Genomic DNA, 13,280 nt, shown 5'->3' with positions numbered 1-13,280 from the left:
CCATCTCTCCTACTTACATAAGTATCTTTATGTATATCTCGCTTTTTAAACCAGGTATTCCCAATCGTCAATTCTTTTTCAGCACATAAATCTACAAGCTCTTCACCATTTCCATTTACAACACTGAACACCCCATGTATACCAATTATTCCCTCAACTGCCACATTACTCACCTTTGCATTCAAATCACCCATCACTATAACCCGGTCTCCTGCATCAAATCCAATAACACACTCATTCAGCTGCTCCCAAAACACTTGCCTCTCATGATCTTTCTTCTCATGCCCAGGTGCTTATGCACCAATAATCACCCATCTCTCTCCATCAACTTTCAGTTTTACCCATATCAATCGAGAATTTACTTTCTTACATTCTATCACATACTCCCACAACTCCTTCCCTTGCTCTTGTCCTCTCACTAACCCCTGACTTTACTCCCAAGACATTCCCAAACCACTCTTCCCCTTTACCCTTGAGTATCGTTTCACTCAGAGCCAAAACATCCAGGTTCCTTTCCTCAAACATACTACCTATCTCTCCTTTTTTCACATCTTGGTTACATCCACACACATTTATGCACCCCAATCTGAGCCTTCGAGGAGGATGAGCACTCCCCGCGTGACTCCCTCTTCTGTTTCCCATTTTAGAAAGTTAAGAAAATACAAGGAGGGGAGGATTTCTGGCCCCGCGCTCCCATCCCCTTTAGTCGCTTTCTACGACACGCGAGGAATACGTGGGAAGTATTCTTTCACCCCTATCCCCAGGGATAATATACATATATCTATCTATCTATCTATATATATATATATATGTATATATATATATATATATGTATATATATATATATATATATATATATATATATATATATATATATATATATATATATATATATATATACATATATATATATATATATATATATATACACACACATACACATACATACGCACATATACACACACACACACACATACATATCTATACATATGAAAAATGTAAGAAACAATTTAGAAAACTGAAATATATATATATATATATATATATATATATATATATATATATATATATATATATATATATATATATATATATATATATATATATATATATATGGGCAGATTAGAAAGGGTAGCGAGAGGTGAGATGAAGAAATAATATTATTAGGGAAACAGATGAGAGAGGCATTTGGATGATTTTTGAAGGGAAATAATGCATATGACTGAGAGATGTATAAAAGAAAGAGGCAGGAGGTCAAGAGAAAGGTGCAAGAGCTGAAAAAGAGGGCAAATGTTAGCTGGGATGAGAGAGTATCATTGAATTTTAGGGAAAATAAAGAAATGTTTTCGAAAGAGGTAAATAAAGTGCGTGAGACAAGGGAACAAATGGGAACTTCAGAGAACGGGGCTAATGGGGAGGTGATAACAAGTAGTGGTGATGTGAGAAAGAGATGGAGTGAGTATTTTGAAGGTTTGTTAAATGTGTTTTATGATAGAGTGGCAGATATAGGGTGTTTTTGTCGAGGTGGTGTGCAAAGTGAGAAGGTTGTGGAGGATCATTTGGTAAACAGAGACAAGTTAGTAAAAGCTTTGCGGAAGATGAAAGCCGGCAAGGCAGCGAGTTTGGATGTTATTGCTGTGGAATCTATTAAAAAAGGGGGTGACTGTATTGTTGACTGGTTGGTAAGGTTACTTAACATATGTATGATTAATGGTGAGTTGCCTGAGGGTTGGCGGAATGCTTGCATAGTGCCATTGTACAAAGGCAAACTGGATAAAGGTGAGTGCTCAAATTACAGAGGTATAGGTTTGTTGAGTATTCCTGGTAAATTTTATGGGAGGGTATTGATTCAGAGGGTGAAGGCATGTACAGAGCATCAGATTGGGGAAGAGCAGTGTGGTTTCAAAAGTGGTAGAGGATGTGTGGATCAGGTGTTTCCTTTGAAAAATATATGTGAGAAATACTTAGAAAAGCAAATGGATTTGTATGTAGCATTTATGGATCTGGAGAAGGCATATGATAGAATTGATAGAGATGCTCTGTGGAAGGTATTAAGAATATATGGTGTGGGAGGCAAGTTGTTAGAAGCAGTGAAAAGTTTCTATTGAGGATGTAAGGCATGTGTACGTGTAGGAAGAGAGGAAAGTGATTGCTTCTCAGTGAATGTTGGTTTGCGGTAGGGGTGTGTGATGTCTCCATGGTTGTCTACTTTGTTTATAGATGGGGTTGTGAGGGAGGTGAATGCAAGAGTTTTGGAAAGGACAAGTATGCATTCTGTTGTGGATGAGAGAGCTTGTGAAATGAGTCAGTTGCTGTTCGCTGATGATACAGCGCCAGTGGCTGATTCGTGTGAGAAACTGCAGAAGCTGGTGACTGAGTTTGGTAAAGTGTGTGAAAGAAGAAAGCTTAGAGTAAATGTGAATAGAGCATGGTTATTAGGTGCAGTAGGGTTGAGGGACATGTCAACTGGGAGGTGAGTTTGAATGGAGAAAAACTGGAGGAAGTGAAGTGTTTTAGATATCTGGGAGTGGGTTTGGCAGCGGATGAAACCATGGAAACAGAAGTGAATCATAGGGTGGGGGAGAGGGCGAAAGTTCTGGGAGCATTGAAGAATGTGTGGAAGTCGAGAACATTATCTCGGAAAGCAAAAATGGGTATGTTTGAAGGAATAGTGGTTCCAACAATGTTGTATGGTTGCGAGGCGTGGGCTATGGATAGAGTTGTGCGCAGGAGGATGGATGTGCTGGAAATGAGATGTTTGAGGACAGTGTGTGGTGTGAGGTGGTTTGATCGAGTGAGTAACGTAAGGGTAAGAGAGATGTGTGGAAATAAAAAGAGCGTGGTTGAGAGAGCAGAAGAGGGTGTTTTGAAGTGGTTTGGGCACATGGAGAGGATGAGTGAGGAAAGATTGACCAAGAGGATATATGTGTCGGAGGTGGAGGGAACAAGGAGAAGAGGGACACCAAATTAGAGGTTTAAAGTTGGAGTGAAAAAGATTTTGTGTGATCGGGGCCTGAACATGCAGGAGGGTGAAAGGAGGGCAAGGAATAGAGTGAATTGGAGCGATGTGGTATACCGGGGTTGACGTGCTGTCAGTGGATTGAAGCAGGGCATGTGAAGCGTCTGGGGTAAACCATGGAAAGCTGTGTAGGTATGTATATTTGCGTGTGTGGACGTATGTATATACATGTTTATGGGGGGGGGGGGCCATTTCTTTCGTCTGTTTCCTTGCGCTACCTCGCAAACGCGGGAGACAGCGACAAAGTATAATAATAAATAAAAAAAAAAATATATATATATATATATATATATATATATATATATATATATATATATATATATATATATATATATATATATATATATATATATAGTACGTGGTCGTTGGTTACCTGCCACCAACTAGGTAGAGAGAAATAGCACTGAGGACGAAATCTTGTAGAAGGCAAAAGTAGCGCGCAGTGCTTATTTTGGGACAATTTAAGTTTCCAGTGAGCTAAGTCGTATGACTTACGTGTTGAAAATATGTTATGTGTGAGGAGGAGAGTGTGTGTGCTGGTCGATTTAAATTCAAGAGCTCACGTGATTATTTGACAGAAAGAAAAGACAACATAGGGCCAAGGAATGACACCTGACGGCCACTGAAGTATTGGGTTACTGCACAACATATAGGATATAGATATGAACAATTCCACCAACATATATGGATCTTGATGTAAAGGATCATCATGATATAATACTTGTATTCCATAACATTAGAAGGCACCAATACCTCTGTAAAGTTGGGAGCAGCTCCGCCTCGTCTTGAACCTCCTCCGCCAGTTCGTCCAAGGCAGCATTGGTGCCCATAAAAGTGGCCGCCAACACTATCAGAATGGCCCCAGCAAGCCTGTGTCGGAAATGAATTATTATCAGAACTTGAGTCTTCCATCCGCCATCATTCTCACTCTCTTTCTCTCTGACTATCAGTCTGTCTTTTTATCTATATATCTTTATACATATATCTATATTTTTATTATACTTTGTCGTTATCTCCCGCGTTAGCGAGGTAGCGCAAGGAAAGAGACGAAAGAATGGCCCAACCAACCAACATACACATGTATATACATACACGTCCACACAAGCACATATACATACATATGCATCGTAACTTATATATATATATATATATATATATATATATATATATATATATATATATATATATATATATATATATATATATATATATATATATATATATATATGTATATATATATATATCTTTTTTTTTTTTTTGCTTTGTCGCTGTCTCCCGCGTTTGCGAGGTAGCGCAAGGAAACAGACGAAAGAAATAGCCCAACCCACCCCCATACACATGTATATACATACGTCCACACACGCAAATATACATACCTACACAGCTTTCCATGGTTTACCCCAGACGCTTCACATGCCCTGATTCAATCCACTGACAGCACGTCAACCCCGGTATACCACATCGACCCAATTCACTTTATTCCTTGCCCTCCTTTCACCCTCCAGCATGTTCAGGCCCCGATCACACAAAATCTTTTTCACTACATCTTTCCACCTCCAATTTGGTCTCCCACTTCTCCTCCTTCCCTCCACCTCCGACACATATATCCTCTTGGTCAATCTTTCCTCACTCATTCTCTCCATGTGCCCAAACCATTTCAAAACACCCTCTTCTGCTCTCTCAACCACGCTCTTTTTATTTCCACACATCTCTCTTACCCTTACGTTACTTCCTCGATCAAACCACCTCACACCACACATTGTCCTCAAACATCTCATTTCCAGCACATCCATCCTCCTGCGCACAACTCTATCCATAGCCCACGCCTCGCAACCATACAACATTGTTGGAACCACTATTCCTTCAAACATACCCATTTTTGCTTTCCGAAATAATGTCCTCGACTTCCACACATTCTTCAAGGCTCCCAGAATTTTCGCCCCCTCCCCCACCCTATGATCCACTTCCGCTTCCATGGTCCCATCCGCTGCCAGATCCACTCCCAGATATCTAAAACACTTTAATTCCTCCAGTTTTTCTCCATTCGAACTTACCTCCCAATTGACTTGACCCTCAACCCTACTGTACCTAATAACCTTGCTCTTATTCACATTTACTCTTAACTTTCTTCTTTCACACACTTTACCAAACTCAGTCACCAGCTTCTGCAGTTTCTCACATGAATCAGCCACCAGCGCTGTATCATCAGCGAACAACAACTGACTCACTTCCCAAGCTCTCTCATCCCCAACAGACTTCATACTTGCCCCTCTTTCCAAAACTCTTGCATTCACCTCCCTAATAACCCATCCATAAACAAATTAAACAACCATGGAGACATCACACACCCCTGCCGCAAACCTACATTCACTGAGAACCAATCACTCTCCTCTCTTCCAACACGTACACATGCCTTACATCCTCGATAAAAACTTTTCACTGCTTCTAACAACTTGCCTCCCACACCATATATTCTTAATACCTTCCACAGAGCATCTCTATCAACTCTATCATATGCCTTCTCCAAATCCATAAATGCTACATACAAATCCATTTGCTTTTCTAAGTATTTCTCACATACATTCTTCAAAGCAAACACCTGATCCACACATCCTCTACCACTTCTGAAACCACACTGCTCTTCCCCAATCTGGTGCTCTGTACATGCCTTCACCCTCTCAATCAATACCCTCCCATATAATTTACCAGGAATGCTCAACAAACTTATACCTCTGTAATTTGAGCACTCACTCTTATTCCCTTTGCCTTTGTACAATGGCACTATGCACGCATTCCGCCAATCCTCAGGCACCTCACCATGAGGCATACATACATTAAATAACCTTACCAACCTGTCAATAATACAGTCATCCCCTTTTTTAATAAATTCCACTGCAATACCATCCATACCTGCTGCCTTGCCGGCTTTCATCTTCCGCAAAGCTTTTACTGCCTCTTCTCTGTTTACCAAATTATTTTCCCTATATATATATATATATATATATATATATATATATATATATATATATATATATATATATATATATATATATATATATATATATATATATATATATATATATATATATATATATATATATATATATTTTTCTTTTTTTTTTTGCTTTGTCGCTGTCTCCCGCGTTTGCGAGGTAGCGCAAGGAAACAGACGAAAGAAATGGCCCAACCCACCCCCATACACATGTATATACATTCTTCCACACACGCAAATATACATACCTACACAGCTTTCCATGGTTTACCCCAGACGCTTCACATGCCTTGATTCAATCCACTGACAGCACGTCAACCCCGGTATACCACATCGCTCCAATTCACTCTATTCCTTGCCCTCCTTTCACCCTCCTGCATGTTCAGGCCCCGATCACACAAAATCTTTTTCACTCCATCTTTCCACCTCCAATTTGGTCTCCCTCTTCTCCTCGTTCCCTCCACCTCCGACACATATATTCTCTTGGTCAATCTTTCCTCACTCATTCTCTCCATGTGCCCGAACTATTTCAAAACACCCTCTTCTGCTCTCTCAACCACGCTCTTTTTATTTCCACACATCTCTCTTACCCTTACGTTACTTACTCGATCAAACCACCTCACACCACACATTGTCCTCAAACATCTCCTTTCCAGCACATCCATCCTCGTGCGCACAACTCTATCCATAGCCCACGCCTCGCAACCATACAACATTGTTGGAACCACTATTCCTTCAAACATACCCATTTTTGCTTTCCGAGATAATGTTCTCGACTTCCACACATTCTTCAAGGCTCCCAGAATTTTCGCCCCCTCCCCCACCCTATGATCCACTTCCGCTTCCATGGTTCCATCCGCTGCCAGATCCACTCCCAGATATCTAAAACACTTCACTTCCTCCATTTTTTCTCCATTCAAACTCACCTCCAAATTGACTTGACCCTCAACCCTACTGTACCTAATAACCTTGCTCTTATTCACATTTACTCTTAACTTTCTTCTTTCACACACTTTACCAAACTCAGTCACCAGCTTCTGCAGTTTCTCACATGAATCAGCCACCAGCGCTGTATCATCAGCGAACAACAACTGACTCACTTCCCAAGCTCTCTCATCCCCAACAGACTTCATACTTGCCCCTCTTTCCAAAACTCTTGCATTCACCTCCCTAACAACCCCATCCATAAACAAATTAAACAACCATGGAGACATCACACACCCCTGCCGCAAACCTACATTCACGGAGAACCAATCACTTTCCTCTCTTCCTACACGTACACATGCCTTACATCCTCGATAAAAACTTTTCACTGCCTCTAACAACTTGCCTCCCACACCATATATTCTTAATACCTTCCACAGAGCATCTCTATCAACTCTATCATATGCCTTCTCCAGATCCATAAATGCTACATACAAATCCATTTGCTTTTCTAAGTATTTCTCACATACATTCTTCAAAGCAAACACCTGATCCACACATCCTCTACCACTTCTGAAACCACACTGCTCTTCCCCAATCTGATGCTCTGTACATGCCTTCACCCTCTCAATGAATATCCTCCCATATAATTTACTAGGAATACTCAACAAACTTATACCTCTGTAATTTAAGCACTCACTCTTATCCCCTTTGCCTTTGTACAATGGCACTATGCACGCATTCCGCACGCATGATTGGGAATACCTGGTTTAAAAAGCGAGATATACATAAGTATACTTATGTAATTAGGAGAGATGGCCAGAGAGCGTTATTGGATTACATGTTAATTGACAGGCGAGCGAAAGAGACAATTTTGGATGTTAATGTGCTGAGAGGTGCAACTGGAGGGATGTCTGATCATTATCTTGTGGAGGCTAAGGTGAAGATTTGTATGGGTTTTCAGAAAAGAAGAGTGAATGTTGGGGTGAAGAGGGTGGTGAGAGTAAGTGAGCTTGGGAAGGAGACTTGTGTGAGGAAGTACCAGGAGAGACTGAGTACAGAATGGAAAAAGGTGAGAACAATGGAAGTAAGGGGAGTGGGGGAGGAATGAGATGTATTTAGGGAATCAGTGATGGATTGCGCAAAAGATGCTTGTGGCATGAGAAGAGTGGGAGGTGGGTTGATTAGAAAGGGTAGTGAGTGGTGGGATGAAGAAGTAAGAGTATTAGTGAAAGAGAAGAGAGAGGTATTTGGACGATTTTTGCAGGGAAAAAATGAAATTGAGTAGGAGACGTATAAAACAAAGAGATAGGAGGTCAAGAGAAAGGTGCAAGAGGTGAAAAAAAGGGCAAATGAGAGTTGGGGTGAGAGAGTATCATTAAATTTTAGGGAGAATAAAAAGATGTTCTGGAAGGAGGTAAATAAAGTGCGTAAGACAAGGGAGCAAATGGGAACTTCAGTGAATGGCGCAAATGGGGAGGTGATAACAAGTAGTGGTGATGTGAGAAGGAGATGGAGTGAGTATTTTGAAGGTTTGTTGAATACGTTTGATGATAGAGTGGCAGATATAGGGTGTTTTGGTCGAGGTGGTGTGCAAAGTGAGAGGGTTAGGGAAAATGATTTGGTAAACAGAGAAGAGGTAGTAAAAGCTTTGCGGAAGATGAAAGCCAGCAAGGCAGCAGGTTTGGATGGTATTGCAGTGGAATTTATTAAAAAAGGGGGTGACTGTATTGTTGACTGGTTGGTAAGGTTATTTAATGTATGTATATATATATATATATATATATATATATATATATATATATATATATATATATATATATATATATATATATATATATATATATATATATATATATATATATATATATATATATATATATATATATATATATATATATATATATATATATATATATATATGTATATATATAGTGGGTCAAGTCAATTGGGAGGTGAGTTTGAATGGAGAAAAACTGGAGGAAGTGAAGTGTTTTAGATATCTGGGAGTGGATCTGGCAGCGGAAGTGGATCAAAGGGTGGGGGAGGGGGCGAAAATTCTGGGAGCCTTGAAGAATGTGTGGAAGTCGAGAACATTATCTGGAAAAGCAAAAATGGGTATGTTTGAAGGAATAGTGGTTCCAACAATGTTGTATGGATGCGAGCCGTGGGCTATGGATAGAGTTGTGCGCAGGAGGATGATTGTGCTGGAAATGAGATGTTTGAGGACAATGTGTGGTGTGAGGTGGTTTGATCGAGTGAGTAACGTAAGGGTAAGAGAAATGTGTGGAAATAAAAAGAGCGTGGTTGAGAGAGCAGAAGAGGGTGTTTTTAAGTGGTTTGGGCACATGGAGAGAATGAGTGAGGAAAGATTGACCAAGAGGATATATGTGTCGGAGGTGGAGGGAACGAGGAGAAGAGGGAGACCAAATTGGAGGTGGAAAGATGGAGTGAAAAAGATTTTGTGTGATCGGGGCTTGAACATGCAGGAGGGTGAAAGGAGGGCAAGGAATAGAGTGAATTGGAACGATGTGGTTTACCGGGGTTGACGTACTGTCAGTGGATTGAATCAAGGCATGTGAAGCTTCTGGGGTAAACCATGGAAAGCTGTGTAGGTATGTATATTTGCGTGTGTGGACGTATGTATATACAGGTGTATGGGGGAGGGTTGGGCCATTTATTTCGTCTGTTTCCTTGCGCTACCTTGCAAAAGCGGGAGACAGCGACAAAGTATAATAAAAAAAAAATATATATGTATATATAAATATATATATATATATATATATATATATATATATATATATATATATATATATATATATAAATATATATAAATATATATATATATATATATATATATATATATATATATATATATATATATATATATATATATATATATATATATATATATATATATATATATATATATATAAAGGGGAAGAGTGGTTTGGGAATGTTTTGGGAGTAAAGTCAGGGGTTAGTGAGAGTACAAGAGCAAGGGAAGGAGTAGCAGTATTCCTGAAACAGGAGTTGTTCGAGTATGTGATAGAATGTAAGAAAGTAAATTCTCGATTAATATGGGTAAAACTGAAAGTTGATGGAGAGAGATGGGTGATTATTGATGCATATGCACCTGGGCATGAGAAGAAAGATCATGAGAGGCAAGTGTTTTGGGAGCAGCTGAATGAGTGTGTTAGTGGTTTTGATGCACGAGACCGGGTTATAGTGATGGGTGATTGGAATGCAAAGGTGAGTAATGTGGAAGTTGAGGGAATAATTGGTATACATGGGGTGTTAAGTGTTGTAAATGGAAATGGTGAAGAGCTTGTAGATTTATATGCTGAAAAAGGACTTATGATTGGGAATACCTGTTTTAAAAAGCCAGATATACATAAGTATGCGTATGTAAGTAGGAGAGATGGCCAGAGAGCGTTATTGGATTACGTGTTAATTGACAGGCGCGCGAAAGAGAGACTTTCGGATGTTAATGTGCTGAGAGGTGCAACTGGAGGGATGTCTGATCATTATCTTGTGGAGGCTAAGGTGAAGATTTGTATGGGTTTTCAGAAAAGAAGAGTGAATGTTGGGGTGAAGAGGGTGGTGAGAGTAAGTGAGCTCGGGAAGGAGACTTGTGTGAGGAAGTACCAGGAGAGACTGAGTACAGAATGGATAAAGGTGAGAACAATGGAAGTAAGGGGAGTATGGGAGGAATGGGATGTATTTAGGGATTCAGTGATGGATTGCGCAAAAGTTGCTTGTGGCATGAGAAGAGTGGGAGGTGTGTTGATTAGAAAGGGTAGTGAGTGGTGGGATGAAGAAGTAAGATTATTAGTGAAAGGGAAGAGAGAGGCATTTGGACGATTTTTGCAGGAGAAAAAATGCAATTGAGTGGGAAATGTATAAAAGAAAGAGACAGGAGGTCAAGAGAAAGGTGCAAGAGGTGAAGAAGAGGGCAAATGAGAGTTGGGTTGAGAGAGTATCATTAAATTTTAGGGAGAATAAAAAGATGTTCTAGAAGGAGGTAAATAAAGTGCGTAAGACAAGGGAGCAAGTGGGAACTTCAGTGAAGGGCGCAAATGGGGAGGTGATAACAAGTAGTGGTGATGTGAGAATGAAATAGAAGTAAGATTATTAATGAAATGGAAGAGAGAGGCATATGGACGACCTTTGCTGTGAAATAATGGAAATGACTGGAAGATGTATAAAACGAAGAGGCAGGAGGTCAAGAGAAAGGTGCAGAATGTGAAAAAGAGGGCAAATGAGAGGTGGGGTGAGAGAGTATCATTAAATTTTAGGTAGAATATTTTGGAAGGAGGTAAATAAAATACGTAAAACAAGGGAACAAATGGTAACTTCAGTGAAGGGGGCTAGTGGGGAGGTGATAACAAGTAGTGGGGATGTGAGGAGATTGAGTGAAGATCTTGAAGGTTTGTTGAATTTGTTTGATGAAAGAGTGGCAGATGTAGCGTGTTTTGGTTGAGGTGGTGTGCAAAGTGAGAGGGTTAGGGAAAATGATTTGGTAATCAGGCAAGAGGTAGTAAAAGCTTTGCGGATGATGAAAGCCGGCAAGACAACGGGTTTGGATGGCATTACAGTGGAATTTATCAAAAATAGGGTTGACTGTAATTTTGACTGGTTGGTAAGGTTATTTAATGTATGTATGATTCATGGTGAGGTGTCTGGGGATTGGCGGAATGCTTGCATAGTGCCATTGTACAATGGCAAAGGGAACAAAGATGAGTGCTCAAATTACAAAGTTATAAGTTTATTGAGTATTCCTGGGAAATTCTATGGGAGGGTATTGATTAAGAGGGTGAATCTGATGTACAGAGCATCAGATTGGAGAAGAGCAATGTGGTTTCAGAGTTGGTAGAGGATGTGTGGATCAGGTGTTTGCTTTGAAGACTGTGTGAGAAATACTTAGAAAAGCAAATGGATTTGTATGTAGCATGTAAGGATCTGGAGAAGGCATATGATAGAGTTAATAGAGATGCTCTGTGGAAGGTATTAAGAATATATGGTGTGTGAGGTAAGTTGTTTGAAGCAGTGAAAAGTTATTATCGAAGATGTAAGGCATGTGTACGTGTAGGAAGAGAGGAAAGTGATTGGTTCTCAGTAAATGTAGGTTTGCGGCAGGGTTGTGTAACATCTCCATGGTTGTTTAATTTGTTTATGGATGGGGTTTTTAGGGAGGTGAATGCAAGAGTTTTGGAGAGAGGGGCAAGTATGCAGTCTATTGTGGATGAGAGAGTTTGGGAAGTGAGTCATTTGTTGTTCGCTGATGATACAGCTCTTCTGGCTGATTCATGTGAGAAACTGCAGAAGCTGGTGACTGAGTTTGGTACAGTGTGTGAAAGAAGAAAGTTAGAGTAAATGTGAATAAGGGCAAGGTTATCAGGTACAGTAGGGTTGAGGGTCAAGTCAATTGGGAGGTAAGTTTCAATGGAGAAAAACTGGAGGCAGTGAAGTGTTTAAGATATCTGGAAGTGGATGTAGCAGCGGATGGAACTATGGAAACGGAAGTGAATCATAGGGTAGGGGAGGGGGCGAAATTTCTGGGAGCCTTGAAGAATGTGTGGAAGTCGAGAACATTGTCCCGGAAAGCAAAAGTGGGTAAGTTTGAGGGAATAGTGGTTCCAACAATGTTGTATGGTTCCGAGGCCTGGGCTATGGATAAGGTTGTGCGGATGAGTGTGGATGTGTCGGAAATGAGATGTTTGACGACAATATATGGTGTGAGGTGGTTTGATCGAGTAAGTAATAATAGGGTAATAGAGATGTGTAGTAATAAAAAGAGTGTTGTTGAGGGAGCAGAAGAGGGCGTTTTAAAATGGCTTGGTCACATAGAGAGAATGAGTGAGGAAAGATTGACCAAGAGGATATATATATATATGTCAGAGATGGAGGGAACGAGGAGAAGTGGGAGACCAAATTGGATATGGAAAGATGGAGTGAAAAGTATTTTAAGTGATCGGGGCCTAAACATGCAGGAGTGTGAAAGGCGTGAAAGGAATAGAGTGAATTGGAACGATGTGGTACACCAGGGTCCACGGTGCTGTCAGTGGATTGAACCAAGCATGCAAAGCTTCTTGGGTAAACCATAGAAAGTTCTCTTTGGTGTGGATGTGGAAAGGGAGTTGGTGTTTCGGTGCATTATTACATGACAGCTAGAGACTGAGTGTGAACGAGTGTGGCCTTTGTTGTCTTTTCCTCGCGCTACCTCGCACGCACAAGCGGGGAGGGGGTTATCATTTCATGTGTGGCGAGGTGGCGATAGGAATGAATAAAGGCAGACAGTGTGAATTATGGACATATGTATATATGTATATGTCTGTGTGTGTG

General features: G+C 40.2%; 1 protein-coding gene across 1 annotated transcript in view; it reads right to left on the bottom strand.

Annotated features, from left to right (window-relative positions):
- LOC139746855 (uncharacterized) overlaps positions 1-13,280 on the bottom strand; it is a 39,810-nt gene that overhangs the window by 5,037 nt on the left and 21,493 nt on the right. The window contains exon 2 of the mRNA XM_071658471.1: positions 3,773-3,889. Within this exon, the coding sequence (XP_071514572.1) occupies positions 3,773-3,889 (117 nt within the window). The remainder of the gene's footprint in view (positions 1-3,772; positions 3,890-13,280) is intronic.

This window comes from Panulirus ornatus, chromosome 66 (genome assembly GCF_036320965.1).
Source record: "Panulirus ornatus isolate Po-2019 chromosome 66, ASM3632096v1, whole genome shotgun sequence".
Taxonomy (NCBI): domain Eukaryota; kingdom Metazoa; phylum Arthropoda; class Malacostraca; order Decapoda; family Palinuridae; genus Panulirus; species Panulirus ornatus.
The sequence above is the reverse complement of the archived record's forward strand: the minus strand, read 5'-3'. Positions and strand labels throughout refer to the sequence as shown.